Source organism: Pelodiscus sinensis, chromosome 1 (genome assembly GCF_049634645.1).
Source record: "Pelodiscus sinensis isolate JC-2024 chromosome 1, ASM4963464v1, whole genome shotgun sequence".
Lineage (NCBI taxonomy): Eukaryota > Metazoa > Chordata > Testudines > Trionychidae > Pelodiscus > Pelodiscus sinensis.
The window spans coordinates 208063125-208076719 of NC_134711.1; the positions used below are offsets into that span (position 1 = coordinate 208063125).

General features: G+C 43.6%; 1 protein-coding gene across 2 annotated transcripts in view; it reads left to right on the top strand.

Annotated features, from left to right (window-relative positions):
- The window catches only part of RPS6KA3 (ribosomal protein S6 kinase A3), a 131639-nt gene that overhangs the window by 48727 nt on the left and 69317 nt on the right, over window positions 1–13595 (top strand). For both annotated transcript variants that reach the window (XM_006116147.4, XM_006116148.4), the window contains exons 5-7: window positions 3526–3606; window positions 4667–4746; window positions 10874–10980. In XM_006116147.4, the coding sequence (XP_006116209.1) occupies window positions 3526–3606; window positions 4667–4746; window positions 10874–10980 (268 nt within the window). The remainder of the gene's footprint in view (window positions 1–3525; window positions 3607–4666; window positions 4747–10873; window positions 10981–13595) is intronic.

The following is a 13595-nucleotide window of genomic DNA, read 5'->3' on the forward strand; positions in this document are numbered from 1 at the left end:
CATCTCTTGCTCCTCTTCCCCCAATGAAACACTGACTGGCTCCATTCCTGGAGGATAATAAGGCCCTTCAGTAGTTCCAAAGGAGAGTGGCACAGGGTCTCGATGTACAGCAGAAGAAGCTGTAGAGAATACAGATCCAATTGTGAACATTTTATCTTCCTCAGCACTGGGATAGATAGCATGCTCATTGATCAGAGTAGACAAAACTAAGGCATTGTGGCAAACAGCATTCTCCGTACCACCAATGGCCAAAAGAAATGGAAGGCAGTACTTTGTGCCATTGCAAGGGTTTGAATATTTATATAGCCTTCTGCATTCCCACTGATTGATAGTCGACACAGCGAACTACCAGGAGAGAAAGGGGTTTCGAGGTCCATCACCCAAAATAGACACCAAACACCTGGACTTATATGGGAACAAGGTCTATTCCACTGGGGGCCTATAGCAGATACGGGTTTAATACATGTAGCTCTTTATCAAAATGTATGGGGTTGGTCCTTCAAGACTCCAGAGTTGAGTTCTCTGCTCTGGTAGAGGGAGGATAGGCTAGTGTCCAGGGCTTCATTGCAAGTAGTTTTGGATGTTTCACATGCCACCCATGAGGATAATGGCCCCAGGGATAGTCAAGACATGGCTTAAGATTTTGGTTGCCCTTTGAAGTACAGCAGACTATTCGCTTGAAGGCGATACCCTGTTTTCTGAAAAGATGGGCAAAAGGCTTCATAGCCTAAAGGACTCCTAAATGACACTTAGGTTGCATATGCCCTCCACTTAGAGGAGGCATTTTACACCCCATCCTCAGTATTGATCATATCCACCCCAAAATAGACAGGATGGGTCTAGGAGGCGACACAGGAATGGCCATAGGCATTAGCCCGGGTCAGGGTTTCTAGCCAACCGAAACCTGTCTTTAGTAATAAGCAGCAGTTTGGAAGGTGTGGTCAGGAGCACCATACCAGTTGCGATGATGGGTCCCTCCCCATTTTATTTTTCATTACAGTTATCCTGTTATTACCATGTGTGGACCTGTATTGCCACAGATCCTTGGATGCTGCATACCATAAGAATGGGATATTATAATTAATTTTCCTTCCTCCTCCCTTTCTGCCTACCCTCCCCATCCATATTCAGGGACCCTTCTAACAAGCAGCTTCTACTTCAGGAGATGCACACGCTCTTGTCTCTAAGAGCACTAGAGAAGTTTCCTCTGGAACTAAAGGAACAGGGGTTTTACTCCTGCTACTTCCTAAACCCAAAAGCTAGTGGTGGACTTTGGCCCATAATGGACCTGCTTGAGCTCAACAGGTTTATAAAGAAGTGCAAGTTTTGTATGGTTTTCCTGAAATCTATTATCCCCTCTCTTGATCCAAACAATTAGTATGCCACCTTTAGCTTGAGGGATGTGTACTTCCACACTGTAATTTGCCAGACTCTCAGGAAGTACCTAAGATTTATGGTAGGCAGTTGTCATTATCAGTTCACAGTTCTCCCATTTGGCCTCAAGCAACTCAGTTCTTCACAAAGTACATAGCTGTGGTGACAGCCTTCCTACATAGGCATCACATTCATGTGTTTCCCTATTGGGAGTATTGGCTTGTAAAAGACTGCTCCAGAGACTAGTACAAACTCGTTGGACACTCATCAGTCTCGCATTCAGTGAGCTAGGCCTCCTGCTGAACAAGTCCAAATAGACTTTTCCCCAGTTCAGAGGATAGAGTTAAGAGGAGCAGCCCTACACTCCCCATGGGCAAAAGTGTATCTCCTGCTATAACATTTTCAGACCACGTCCAAGATCATCCATAGCCTATGGCAATTTCCTACAAACACAACCAGAAATTGTCTCAAGCTTCTCAGGCACATACATGCATGATACTATGTAGTACGCTTTGTACGACTCAGACTGAGACCTCTAAAATTTTGGTTAGCATCCACCTACCAATCATCCAAGGACAGACTGGACAGGCTAATAGTCCTCCCGTTGACCTTATAGGACTCCCTCCTTTGGTGGCTTGACCAAGAACAAGTATGTTCAGGTGTACCTTTGGCAATCCTACGGCCCTCACTGACTTTAGTGAGAGATGCCTCAAACCTGGAGTGGGGAGCTCATTTAGGGGATATGAAAACTCAAGGTCTATGGACTGTAGCAGACTGAGCACTGCACATAAATGTAAGATAGCTCAGGATGGTCCACCTAGCATGCCAAACATTCAGGTCCCATCAACGTAGCTTATTATAAGGTGTACTTTGTATTAGGGCTGTCAAGCGATTAAAATATTAATCGTGTAATAAATCACATGATTAATCGCACTGTAAAACAATAAGAATACAATCTAAATATTTTTGGATGTTTTCTACATCTTCTAATATATTGATTTCAATTACAACACAGAATATGAAGTGTTCTGAATACGAAGTGTATAGTGTTCACTTTATATTTATTTTTTCTTACAAAACATTTACACTAAAAAAAACTTCAGTTCACCTCACTGAAGTACTGTAGTGCAAATTCTATCAGGAAAGCTGAACTTAAATTTTTCTCCTAATCAAGAGTGTCCTTTTTTTTAGCTCAGCCCCAGCTGCAGGTGGCATAGGGCTCAGAGGTGGGGGTTAGCCCCCAAGCTCGGGGAAGGGTCATCCCCTAGGCTGGGGAGGGGGGTAGACCCCACCATGGGAAGTGCAGAGTTCGGGGGGGGGGCTCAGGCCCAGTATCAAATGTGTGGGAGGGTCAGTCCCAGCCCCAGAAGGCAAAGAGAGTATGGCTCGGGTGAGCCCTGGTGGGGAGGGGGCAGAAGGAGAGACAGTTTAGGCAAGCCCCCCCCACCCCCAAGGCTGTTTTATTTTTTTAAAATATGGTCACCTGGGAGGGGACAGGAACGGGTGTCTGGGTCTTTACTTTTCTTATTTACTTCTCTGCTGGAGCTGGAACCATGGCTTCAGGTTTTTATCCTCCTTGCTGGCTGCTTTGTTTTTCCATGAGCCCTCTGGTGGTGGTTTGCTTTACTGCGCCTTACCAGAGATGGTCTCTGAAGCCATTCATGATGGTTTGCTGACCTTTGCAATTATCAAGAGTTAATTTTTTTAACACATTAATTCTGCCCTGTGTTAATCGCAGGCATTAATGCCCACTAATTCACAGCCCTACTTTGCATCAGTAAACCTGCATACATGCCAGTGGGGTTGTGCCATTTTAACAGTTTCTAAATTGATATAGTACAAAAATGTACGTAGATCAGAGTATAGTGCTGTTGGAGTTCTTGGTTATTGATTTTTAATTTTTCCCCCCAAGGTTTCAAGTACCACCGACTTGAGCAAATCTCAGTTATTAGTGAGATTTTTCAGAAAACAATGTATTCTGAATTAGGTTCTTCATTCAGTCTCTCAAATTTGTCTCTGCATGGATTTTATTGAACAACATCAAGTTTAATAATTTAAACCAAAATATACAAGGAAGAATAAATTAGGGACATGTAAGAGAAATAATCTGTTCTCCCATGAATTATAGTTTGTTTTCTTCTTATATTATAGTTCGAGATCGGGTTCGGACAAAAATGGAACGTGACATCTTAGTGGAAGTTAATCATCCGTTTATAGTCAAATTACATTATGGTGAGTTATAAAAGATGAAATATTTCTGTCACTGTGGTGATAATTCAAATATCTGTGCAAAGAATCATAGAAATGAGTTGGTCATCTATACCTCAATCTTGCAAAGATTTATTGCACATACCTAGCTTTACACACTTTGAATGGTGACCATAAAATTAGTTGTACAATTCTCAGTATAAAGTTAAGCACACAGGTAAGTCTTTGCAGGACCTGGGGCTTTAGTCCATCCTTTTATAGAAGAAACGTGTCATTTTAAATCCAACTAGTATTTTAAAAAAGATTTGTTTCTACGGCTGCCTATCTCACTTGTCTATTTTAAAACTATTTTCTATCCCTGGTTGTCCTATAAAATAATGTGTACAAATGTGTCTAGTTGCATTCCCATGTAAGTCTGTAGAAATACTATTGATTTTAGTGGCAACTCTGTTAGAGGAAAGAATTAAAATTATTCTCTTCAGCGTTCTGTTAACTGTACAGAGTAAACAAAATGCTGCAAAAGTAGAGAAGTATATTTTCTGATCTATCAGTTACAGCAACTTAGTTTTTTTGTAACAATAGTTGCTAAAAAGTTCAGAAATACGTGATTTTTTTCTTAAGTTGATAGTGCCCCTGTAATATCATATTGTTCCCTACAATTCAGTATTTTTGTACAGTCCTGTTTCCATGTAATTACTGTTGAGTATCATAGATCTACTTATTAGGTCTAATAGCTCATAACACTAATTTGTATTATGAATATTAAATGTATTAGCATGTCACATAAATCTAACTGTTTTGTTATCAAGATTTGGAAAAGAAATGCTGACTGGCCAAATTGTTTCCAGTGGCATAAAGTGTATTGGTGACCTGCCTCTACTATTTTCTTCTGATATGATACCGATTTGTTTAAAGGAAGAATTTATTTAATTATTTTAAGAAACTATGTTTTAATCTAGGAGAGAAAAAATCATTGTTTTAGTAATGGGAACAATGGTAAATTCTGGTAAACTTATTCTTCTGATTATAGTTAAAAATATGAATTAGCTGCTTATTGAAATTTGTTTTTAATGGGTCTTTTCAGCTTTTCAAACAGAAGGGAAGCTATATCTTATTTTGGATTTTCTCAGGGGAGGAGACTTGTTTACACGCTTATCCAAAGAGGTAAACAATTTTTTTACATTAAATATATTGTTCATTGATCTGTTTTGTAGAGGTATATCAAGAGAGTTTAATTTCATTTTCTTAATTATTAAAACTGTGGTTTTCATTAAACAGATTTTAAAAATAAAAGTATATTTCTGTCCCTGCTCTTCAGGGATTTGTTTTTCCCAAGGTACACACAGTGTTCCCTTATTGCTTTTGTACCTTCTCATCTCTTCCCCCTCTACACCAGACTGTTTAAATAACATGCTTCAAAAAGCATTTAGAGCTATTGAAATATGCTTATAAAGGGAGAATAGCTTAGGTGGATATGCCATAGTTTGACTGCATTTATTAACATTATAGTTTTGCTAAATTGATCTGTATTATTATTAGCCTCCCACTCCCCCCCCCCCCCCCCAAAAAAAAAAAAGAGCTGTGCAAACTTACAGTGAGCGGGATTTGTAATCCTTAGTCTAAGTTTTTTAAAAAAAAAAGAGCACACATTTTTAGCCCTTATGGTCATGAAGATAACTTTCTAAATATGAGCCAGAAGTAACTGATGCAGAGGTGTCTGTTGACGCTGCACTCAGGAGGCGTGATTGAAGCTTATATAGGTTGCTTTCAACAATGCAGCGTCAGCCCTGATCATGATTGGAAAGCCAAATGGAGTTCACAAGAAATCACAAATAAACAGCTTATGAAATATCCAATGCAGGAGATTTCTGGCTTTGGTCTCCAATGAAATTCATGGACACCTTAAAACCAATTGCACAAACCATGGCAGGGTGCAGTTACTTGTTGCATGAATGGAAAATAAAAAACTTTCCAGTGTGCAGCTGTGATCACCCAGAACACCACTGAACATATAACAGCTCGATGCCCATTCACACGTGAAGGGGGCGTGACAATCCCAATGCACTCTACTACTCAAGACTCAGTTATCTGGCTTACTTATCTAATTGCTGCTCTACATTTATATCAGCCATTTAAAAAAAGACTATAGCCTCTGACTGAAGAGGGCTGGGACTTTTAGTGAACTGGTAGCATTTTATTTGCATATTCATTATGCAAATTGTGAATATGCAAATAAACTGCTGGCAGCCCGCCAAAAGTTTGGGAATGGGTTTGTTGGTCTGCAGTATAAAAAAGGTTGGGAACCACTGCTGTAACTATTAGCACTAATGGAAGTTTATCTCAAAAATTCACTCATGCAGTTCTTTGCGTGTATTGTCTCTTCATATTCAGGATTTTGCTTGCCAGCCCTTTCATTTAGATTCACGCTTCTTGTCTCAAATGTAATTAATTTGTACCCCTAAAGCCATTTTATAATCTTGGGCCCAAATGCTTAGATCCACAAGGGGGCACGCATGCTACCTAGCTTTGACAGTGTTTCCAAATATCCATGATGCAAGCATAATACATGTTCTTCTTCTTCCAGTGATGTTCTGTGTTGTATTCCACTGAAGGTTACTTGTATACCAGAGGGATGTAACCAATGAGCAAAGGTTAATGCTATAGACTACATGCATTTTCTCCCTCCCTCCCACAGTAAATTTTTAGCAGGCTGGCCTGCAGCCCAGGTCCTGGCTTGGACCTACGCCTGCTGCGGCTCTGCATTTACAGTGTATTAGGAACTAGGCAGGCAGGCAGGCAGCCTGGCTCAGTCCCGACTCACACCCAATCTGGGAGCTCAGAACTCCCCAGGACAGGCTGCTGCCTCCCTGGTTTTTAAACTGGCTCCCCTCATGGACCAGCTCCCACCTGGCACCCCACACAGTAGTGCAGAGTGACAGGGAGGTCCTCAGGAGTGGAGCTGGAGCACACTGACTGCTTGTTCCACCCCCGGATACTATAGAATAATCGAGTAACTGATACGAATTCATGAGGTTAATCAACTATTCAGTTAACTGATATTTAACATCTCTAGTGCACCATAGATCCAGAATCAGAGAATTTACAACTACTAGTGTCTGCTGGTCTATGCATTCTCCCTTGCTCTGTGTCTTGATTTCGTCCAAGATGACAAAGTGCAGTATAGATTTATTGTACCTTCAGTTCCTTCTCATCACTGCATGGTCTAAGTCAGAGCTGCTTGTGGCCTCTCATTTTTCTCTGATGCACTCTAGAACAAAATCCCATTTTTGGAATTGTACATAGTCGGGCTTTTTTTGGTAATTTGACTTTGCACTAATTTTTAGGAATTAAGAGGCTTTTGGGACTCCATTTCTCTGATTTCCCTCCACCCATGTTTGGGTACTGGATTATACTAACGACACCAGTATTCTAGATCTGTGCCTCTTGCCTTCATTCGTTCTTGGTCAATGACATGAACCAGCACTACCTGTACTGTTTGTAAGAAGCCCACATTTTATCCAGATTCAGCTACTACCTTTCCTTCCCAAGCTATATTCAGAAAGGTTGGTCTCTGTGCCTCAAGAAGCACATGATTCAAATTCCATGAGGCTGCAGTTAGATCCAGGCCAGGAAGCCACCCACTTAACATTAGCCTTAGAAGCCCGGGATCATGTTTCCAATCTTGGACATTAAGTCCAGTTTCAGTATTCCCCATGCAGAGGCCTAGTCATGAGGCAAGGAAGCATGTACATAAGCATGGCAGTAATTCTTCCTCCAGACTGACAAGGCAACAAGTTCCAGCCACAACAAACTATCACTTCTCGTGCTTGCGAGCCTTGGAATATAACACAAACCACCGGATCTGCTGGTTCCATCTACCCTGTGTTTTTCCAACAAAAAGGCCATGGGTACCCTGCTCTGGGGACCTTTACCACATCCAGCAGATTGAGCCCATTGGCCAGACTGAGGATCCTGGCCTCAGTATCCTTCTTTGGAACCTTCCTATTCAGCAAGGCTACATCTATACTGCACCTCTCTTGCGCAAAAGCTTATGCAAATGAAGTGTGGATTAGCGTATTGCCGTGCTTCATTTGCATAATTAATTAGGGGGCACTTTTGCACAAGAGGCTTTTGCACAAAAAGGAGTTATGTACAGGCAGTCCCCGGGTTACGTACAAGATAGGGACTGTAGGTTTGTTCTTAAGTTGAATCTGTATGTAAGTCGGAACTGGCGTCCAGATTCAGCCGCTGCTGAAACTGACCGCCAGTTCTGACTTACATACAGAATCAACTTAAGAACCCCAAGCGTCCCCAAGTCAGCTGCTGCTGAAACTGATCAGCAGCTGATTCCAGGAAGCCCGGGGCAGAGCAACTCTGCCTCGGGCTTCCTGTAGTCAGCGCTGGTCAGTTTCAGCAGCGGCTAAATCAGGACGCCTGGGACAGAGCAGCTGGGGTGCTGCTGGGTTGCTCCAGTAGTGCGGCTCCTCGGCGCTACTGGAGCAACCCAGAAGCACCACATCTGCTCTGCCCCAGGTGTCCTGATTCAGCCGCTGCTGAAACTGACCAGCAGCGGCTGAATCAGGACCAGAGCAGCTGGGGTGCTGCTGGGTTGGACCAGTAGCGCCCAGAGCGGCGCTGCGGGACCAACCGGCAGCACCCCAGCTGCTCTGCCACAGGCCTGCGGAGAAAAGCCTAGTCTGCTGGGGGGGGGTACTAGCTGCGCCCCCCCCCCCACCCGAGCAGACCAGGAAGACACGGGTGGCGGACCGAGATGCACCGCGGACCAGGGAGACGGGGAGAAAAGCCTCTGAGGACGCCGGCAGCGGGACAGCCGTGGGGCGTCTGGGCTGTCCCGCTGCCGGCTTCCCCCGCGGCTTTGCAAAGCGCGGGAAAGCCGGCAGCGGAGCAGTCCAGGCGCGGCTGGGGTGCCCTGCCGCCGGCTTCCCCGCAGCTTTGCAAAGCCGCGCGCGGGGATGGGGGGGGGGCTCGGGCAGCAGGGCTGCCCCGCTGCCCGAGCCCCTCCGCGGCTTTGCTCTGCGTCTTCCTGGTCTGCAGACCAGGGAGACGCAGAGCAAAGCCCCAGAGTACACGGGCGGCAGGACCGCGAGGTCCCGCAGTCCGTGTACTCTGGGGCAGCCCCGTTCGTAGCTGCGGATCCGACATAAGTCGGATCCGCGTAAGTCGGGGACTGCCTGTAGATGGCTCCTTTTTGTGCAAAAACCCCCTCTTGCGCAAGAGCTGTTCTTCCTGAAAAAATGAGGAAGAACGGCTCTTGTGTAAGAAGGGGTTTTTGCACAAAAAGGAGCTGTCTACACGGCTCCTTTTTGTGCAAAAGTCTCTTGCGCAAATGCTGCCCCTAATTAATGACGCAAATGAAGGGTGGCAATATGCTAATTGGTACTTCATTTGCATAAGCTTTTGCACAAGAGAGGTGCAGTATAGACGTAGCCCAAGAGAGTATTTGCCCCTCCTCCCGCTTTAACCATCCTCAAGGAGGTGCTTGGCACTACTCTTGGAGGAGGAACCACTGACTCCAGCAATTCCACTGCAAAAGGAATGGTTTTCATTGTCATCTCCTGGTGTAGCTGTGTCCTTTTCTTCCCTCTCGCATCTGGATGACTTTGAGCAGTTCTAGGTTCTTTTGCACAGAATGACTGAGAACTTCTTATTCCACTGAACAAACAGAAAGTTGGAAGACTTTGCAGACAAGCTTCCTCAGAAAGACTGTGCCCACTTCCAGACTATCCTGGAAGAGGGTAAGTTGGTCGTGAGGGCTTCATAGATGCCACTTCACACAAAATGGCCAGGGGATTTTCATGTGGAGGGAATTGTGACTGCATTAATCTGTTTTCCCAAGGGAAGCTCTGAATGCTATAGAGGACCTTCCTTTTGATGAATTTCATCTCTTCAATCAGAAGACCAATGATTCCTTTCACTTCCTCAGAGATTACAGGGCCACTCTGCAATCCCTAGGCATCTACTTATGAGTACCCAAGTGCAAGTTCTTCCATCTGCACAGAGGTTCAGAGCTCCTCCATTATTCCATCAACAGCCCTATGAACCTCCTTACCAGCAGCAGAAGACTCAAAGCTCCTGTCCCTCTGGTCATTTGTCATGGTCTTCAACATCATATGTAATACAAGTAATATTTCTGGACTTAGAGCCAACAACAATACTTGCCTTTCATCATACACTCAATCTATCCCCCTTTAGGGAGGCATCTATCTCTCTTTACCAGCTTGGAGTTTGATAACAATGGACAAGTGGGTCCTGGATGTTATTAGACATAGCATTGTGAACTGGATTGTATAGCTACCTTGTCCTCCATGCCCCAGGCCCATCTCAGGAACCACTCTCACAACAGTATCCTCATTCTAGAGGTGGACTCCTTAATGCAAAGTGGGGTGATAGCTCAGAGGAAAGAGTTCTATCAGGATGCAGAATTTTATTCCATTTATTTCTGGTACCTAGAAGAAGGGCGCATGGAGACTAATCTTTGACTGACGTCTCGGTTCATATGCAAGAAGTTTCGTATGGTCGCCTTAGCAGCCATAACCCCTTTATAGCCTTGAATGAAACCGGGAAGTGGAGCATGTGTGGATGTGCACACCAATGCACACTTCTTTCAAATGCTGTGGCTCCAAGCACGTAGTGCATGTATCTAACCCTCGGTGGAATACAAATAGGGGCAACACATGTTGAAGAATCTCCAGTTACAGGTAAGTAACCTCCTTTGCACTAAGTGTAATTATGCAGACACAGTGCCCTCAATAGTTAGCAACTACGTAACATTTCTTGGTCTAGCAAAAAGATTGTGATGGAGAATCCATTTAAAAAATTGTCATTCATATACTTACAGTAATGCATGATATAAAGTAGAAGAAAATCAAACTGATTTCTCGATTAAGCAATTTTTAATTTAGTATTTTATCAAAGTAGCTCTTCCACAATGGAGAATGCTTTGTAGATTAAATACAAATGGGGAGGCAAGGTGGATAATCTAATATCTTTTATTTGACCAACTTGTGTTAGTGAAAAAGACAAATTTTCAACTTCACACTGAGCCCTTTCTCAGGTCACAGATCTCTGTAAGCTTAAAAGCTTCTCTTTCATCAACAGAAGTTGGTCCAATGAAAGATACTCTCACCCACTTTGTTTTGCTAATATCCTAGGAACAATATGACTACAACAATAGTGCATACATAGAAATGGCTTATTCAGTTGATCCTTTTTGTGTTTTTTACACTAGCATGGTGGATATTAAAAAACTTCTCTTATTTTGCTTTTTCAGGTGATGTTCACAGAAGAAGATGTCAAATTCTACTTAGCTGAGCTAGCACTTGCTCTAGATCACCTACATAGTCTTGGAATAATATACAGGGACCTGAAACCAGAGAAGTAAGAATCCATTATAGTTACTGCAATGTGTGTATTAGTTAATATTTTATTTAGCAATTCAAAACATAAGGTGTTACATAAATGCTAAATGTTATCTTTAACTATTATCCATTTTAAATTAGTGACTCTACAAGCTTACAAATGAGGGTTGCTTTTAAAAAAAGTGATAGCATTTCCAGTTAAAAAAAGCCACAAGTTTGGTATACTAGATATTGGACATATGTTACCCTGCTAGTTACTCCCCGACAGCTGCTCTTCTGTGATAAAATAACTATTGAAATATGCCTCGCCTGTGCTTTCCAGGTGCTTTAACAGCAGAATGGAGCATAGCATACTCTTGATCACACCATCAGTGAATATGCTGAGAAAAAATGGCCTTGATTTGTTGTCTGTCCATCAGATGTTTGTTTGATCAATATTATTGCCTTTATTGTAGGAAACAGACATTTCCAGAGAAGGGCTGAAGTTTAAACAACTACATAGTAGAAAGTTACATATGAACCTGTTTACTTTTACAAAACCCATTTGAAAACTGTGGAAAAAATTCTCCATGTCTAGTTTTCAATGTAAATTGCAGTGAGATGGAAAATTGAGTTCATGGTTTAAAGCAATATTGTCAAGTACAGTCATTTAAAATAGAATTTTTGACCTATCATAAAGTGGCTCAGTCCAAATTTAATGGGTTTATATTTGTCATGCTGAACCAGAATGAGTGACCACTGAAGTTTGGGATGCCAGTCAAGGTGTCCAGCTCCATCTCGGTACCAATGACTGAATTCTTGCTCTCATTTCCCTATCCTTCCTTTGTTCAGTTTTCTCAGTTATCATAGAATTTTAGGACTGGAAGGGACCTTGAAAGATCATCAAGTTCGATCCCCTGCACTCAGAGCAGAGCTAAGCACCAATATAGATAATATAGGTCTTCAGTGAGAGGGTGGAGTTTAAAACTAAAATAAAATAAAGGCAAAGAGGAAAACAGTTGAGTGATGTTCCCGCGGGTGCTCCACTGTAGGTGTCGGGCTCATCCCGGTGCCACAGATCGGAGTCTTCAACAGCAGTAATCAGACGGACCTCGCATGGGTGGTCAGTGTCTTGCAACGTTCACGCTCTTTCCCTCATGCACATGGTCCGGCTCCCACTGGTTCCTTCTTTGCCACCCTCAGTCAGAGACAGAGTGAGCTCTTCTCCTCAATTGTTGATCACAAAAATAGGAATTCTGTTATTTTAACAGTTAGTTATCATTGATAGTTCATACTTTTTAGTTAGTTGATAAACTGTCATTTGTTTAAAAAAAAAAACATATTCGGCTTCTCGCCGCTTTTGAGAGGGAGAGGGGGGAAGATCCTACAGATAAAGAAGTAAAGTACTTAGTCGAGGAGAACTCACAACAGTTTCTCCTCCCCTCTCCCCAATGCCGGGTTCGCCAGGATTTTAGAAATGCAACACGTCTCGACCCCATGCCAGCATTAGACGGGCACTCTTCTTGTATTAGGTGCCTGGGAGAGGCCCATGTGCCTCAGAAGTGTCGCATTGCTCAAAACTTACAGCGAAAGTTCATTGGGACAGAGATGCAATTACACACGTTCCTCTTTGATAAAGCACTTCAGCCTTCGGACACTACACTGTCCATGGCTCTGTCGAACCTCTCTAGGGCTCAGAAACGTAGGGCTTCTTTGCCTACTACGGGGTTTTTACCATAGAAGTGCACTTCTCTAGCGCGCTCCTTGCTGCCCTTACCAACAAGAAGGGTCAGTACTGCGAATAAGCCTGGTACATTTGGCACACCCTAAGGCCCTCTTGGACCTGAAAACCCGGCACAGGGCACCGTTGGTGCCGACACTGGAAACAAACTCCCGGCATTCAGCACTGAAGGCAGCATTGGCAGCTGCACCTACAAAGACACCAGCACCACAACCCACGGCGCCAGCACCGCCAGTCTCACCGGCATGGGCATCCCACCCTTCACCTGCACCAGATTCACCCGACAGACCTCCGGCACTGAGGAAGGCACACAAAGTCGGATATGCCACGCAGTCCTAGTCCTTCCTCGCCAACCTTTTTGCAGGTCCAATATCACCACCAACCGTTGGGTTCTTCAGATTGTTTCAGGCTACGCTATCTCCCTCACTTCACTACCTCCAACCTCCCCACCTTCCCTGTCCCTCTTCAGGGATCCTTTTCACAAGCACCTGCTACAACAAGAAGTCCACCGACTCCTTGCCATTAGAGCTGTAGAAAGGGTACCGACCAAATTCAGAGCAGAGATTTTTTTTTTTTTTCCTCCCAATTATTTCTTCATCCAGAAAAAAGCTGGAGATTGGAGACCCATACTCAGTCTTCAAAAACTCAACCGTTATCTTCGAAAGCAGCAGTTCAAAATGGTTACTCTTGCAACCATAATTCCAGCACTAGACCACGGGGATTGGTTTGCAGCCCTGGAGCTTCAGGATGCTTATTTTCACATTACTTTCCATCCCACTTACAGAAGATTTCTTTGTTTCACAGTCGGGGAAGTCCACTTCAAATATTGAGTTCTGCCCTTTGGAGTCTCTTCAGCACCAAGGGTGTTCTCAAAAACACTTGCAGTGATAGCCACGCACCTCCGTTGATGTGGT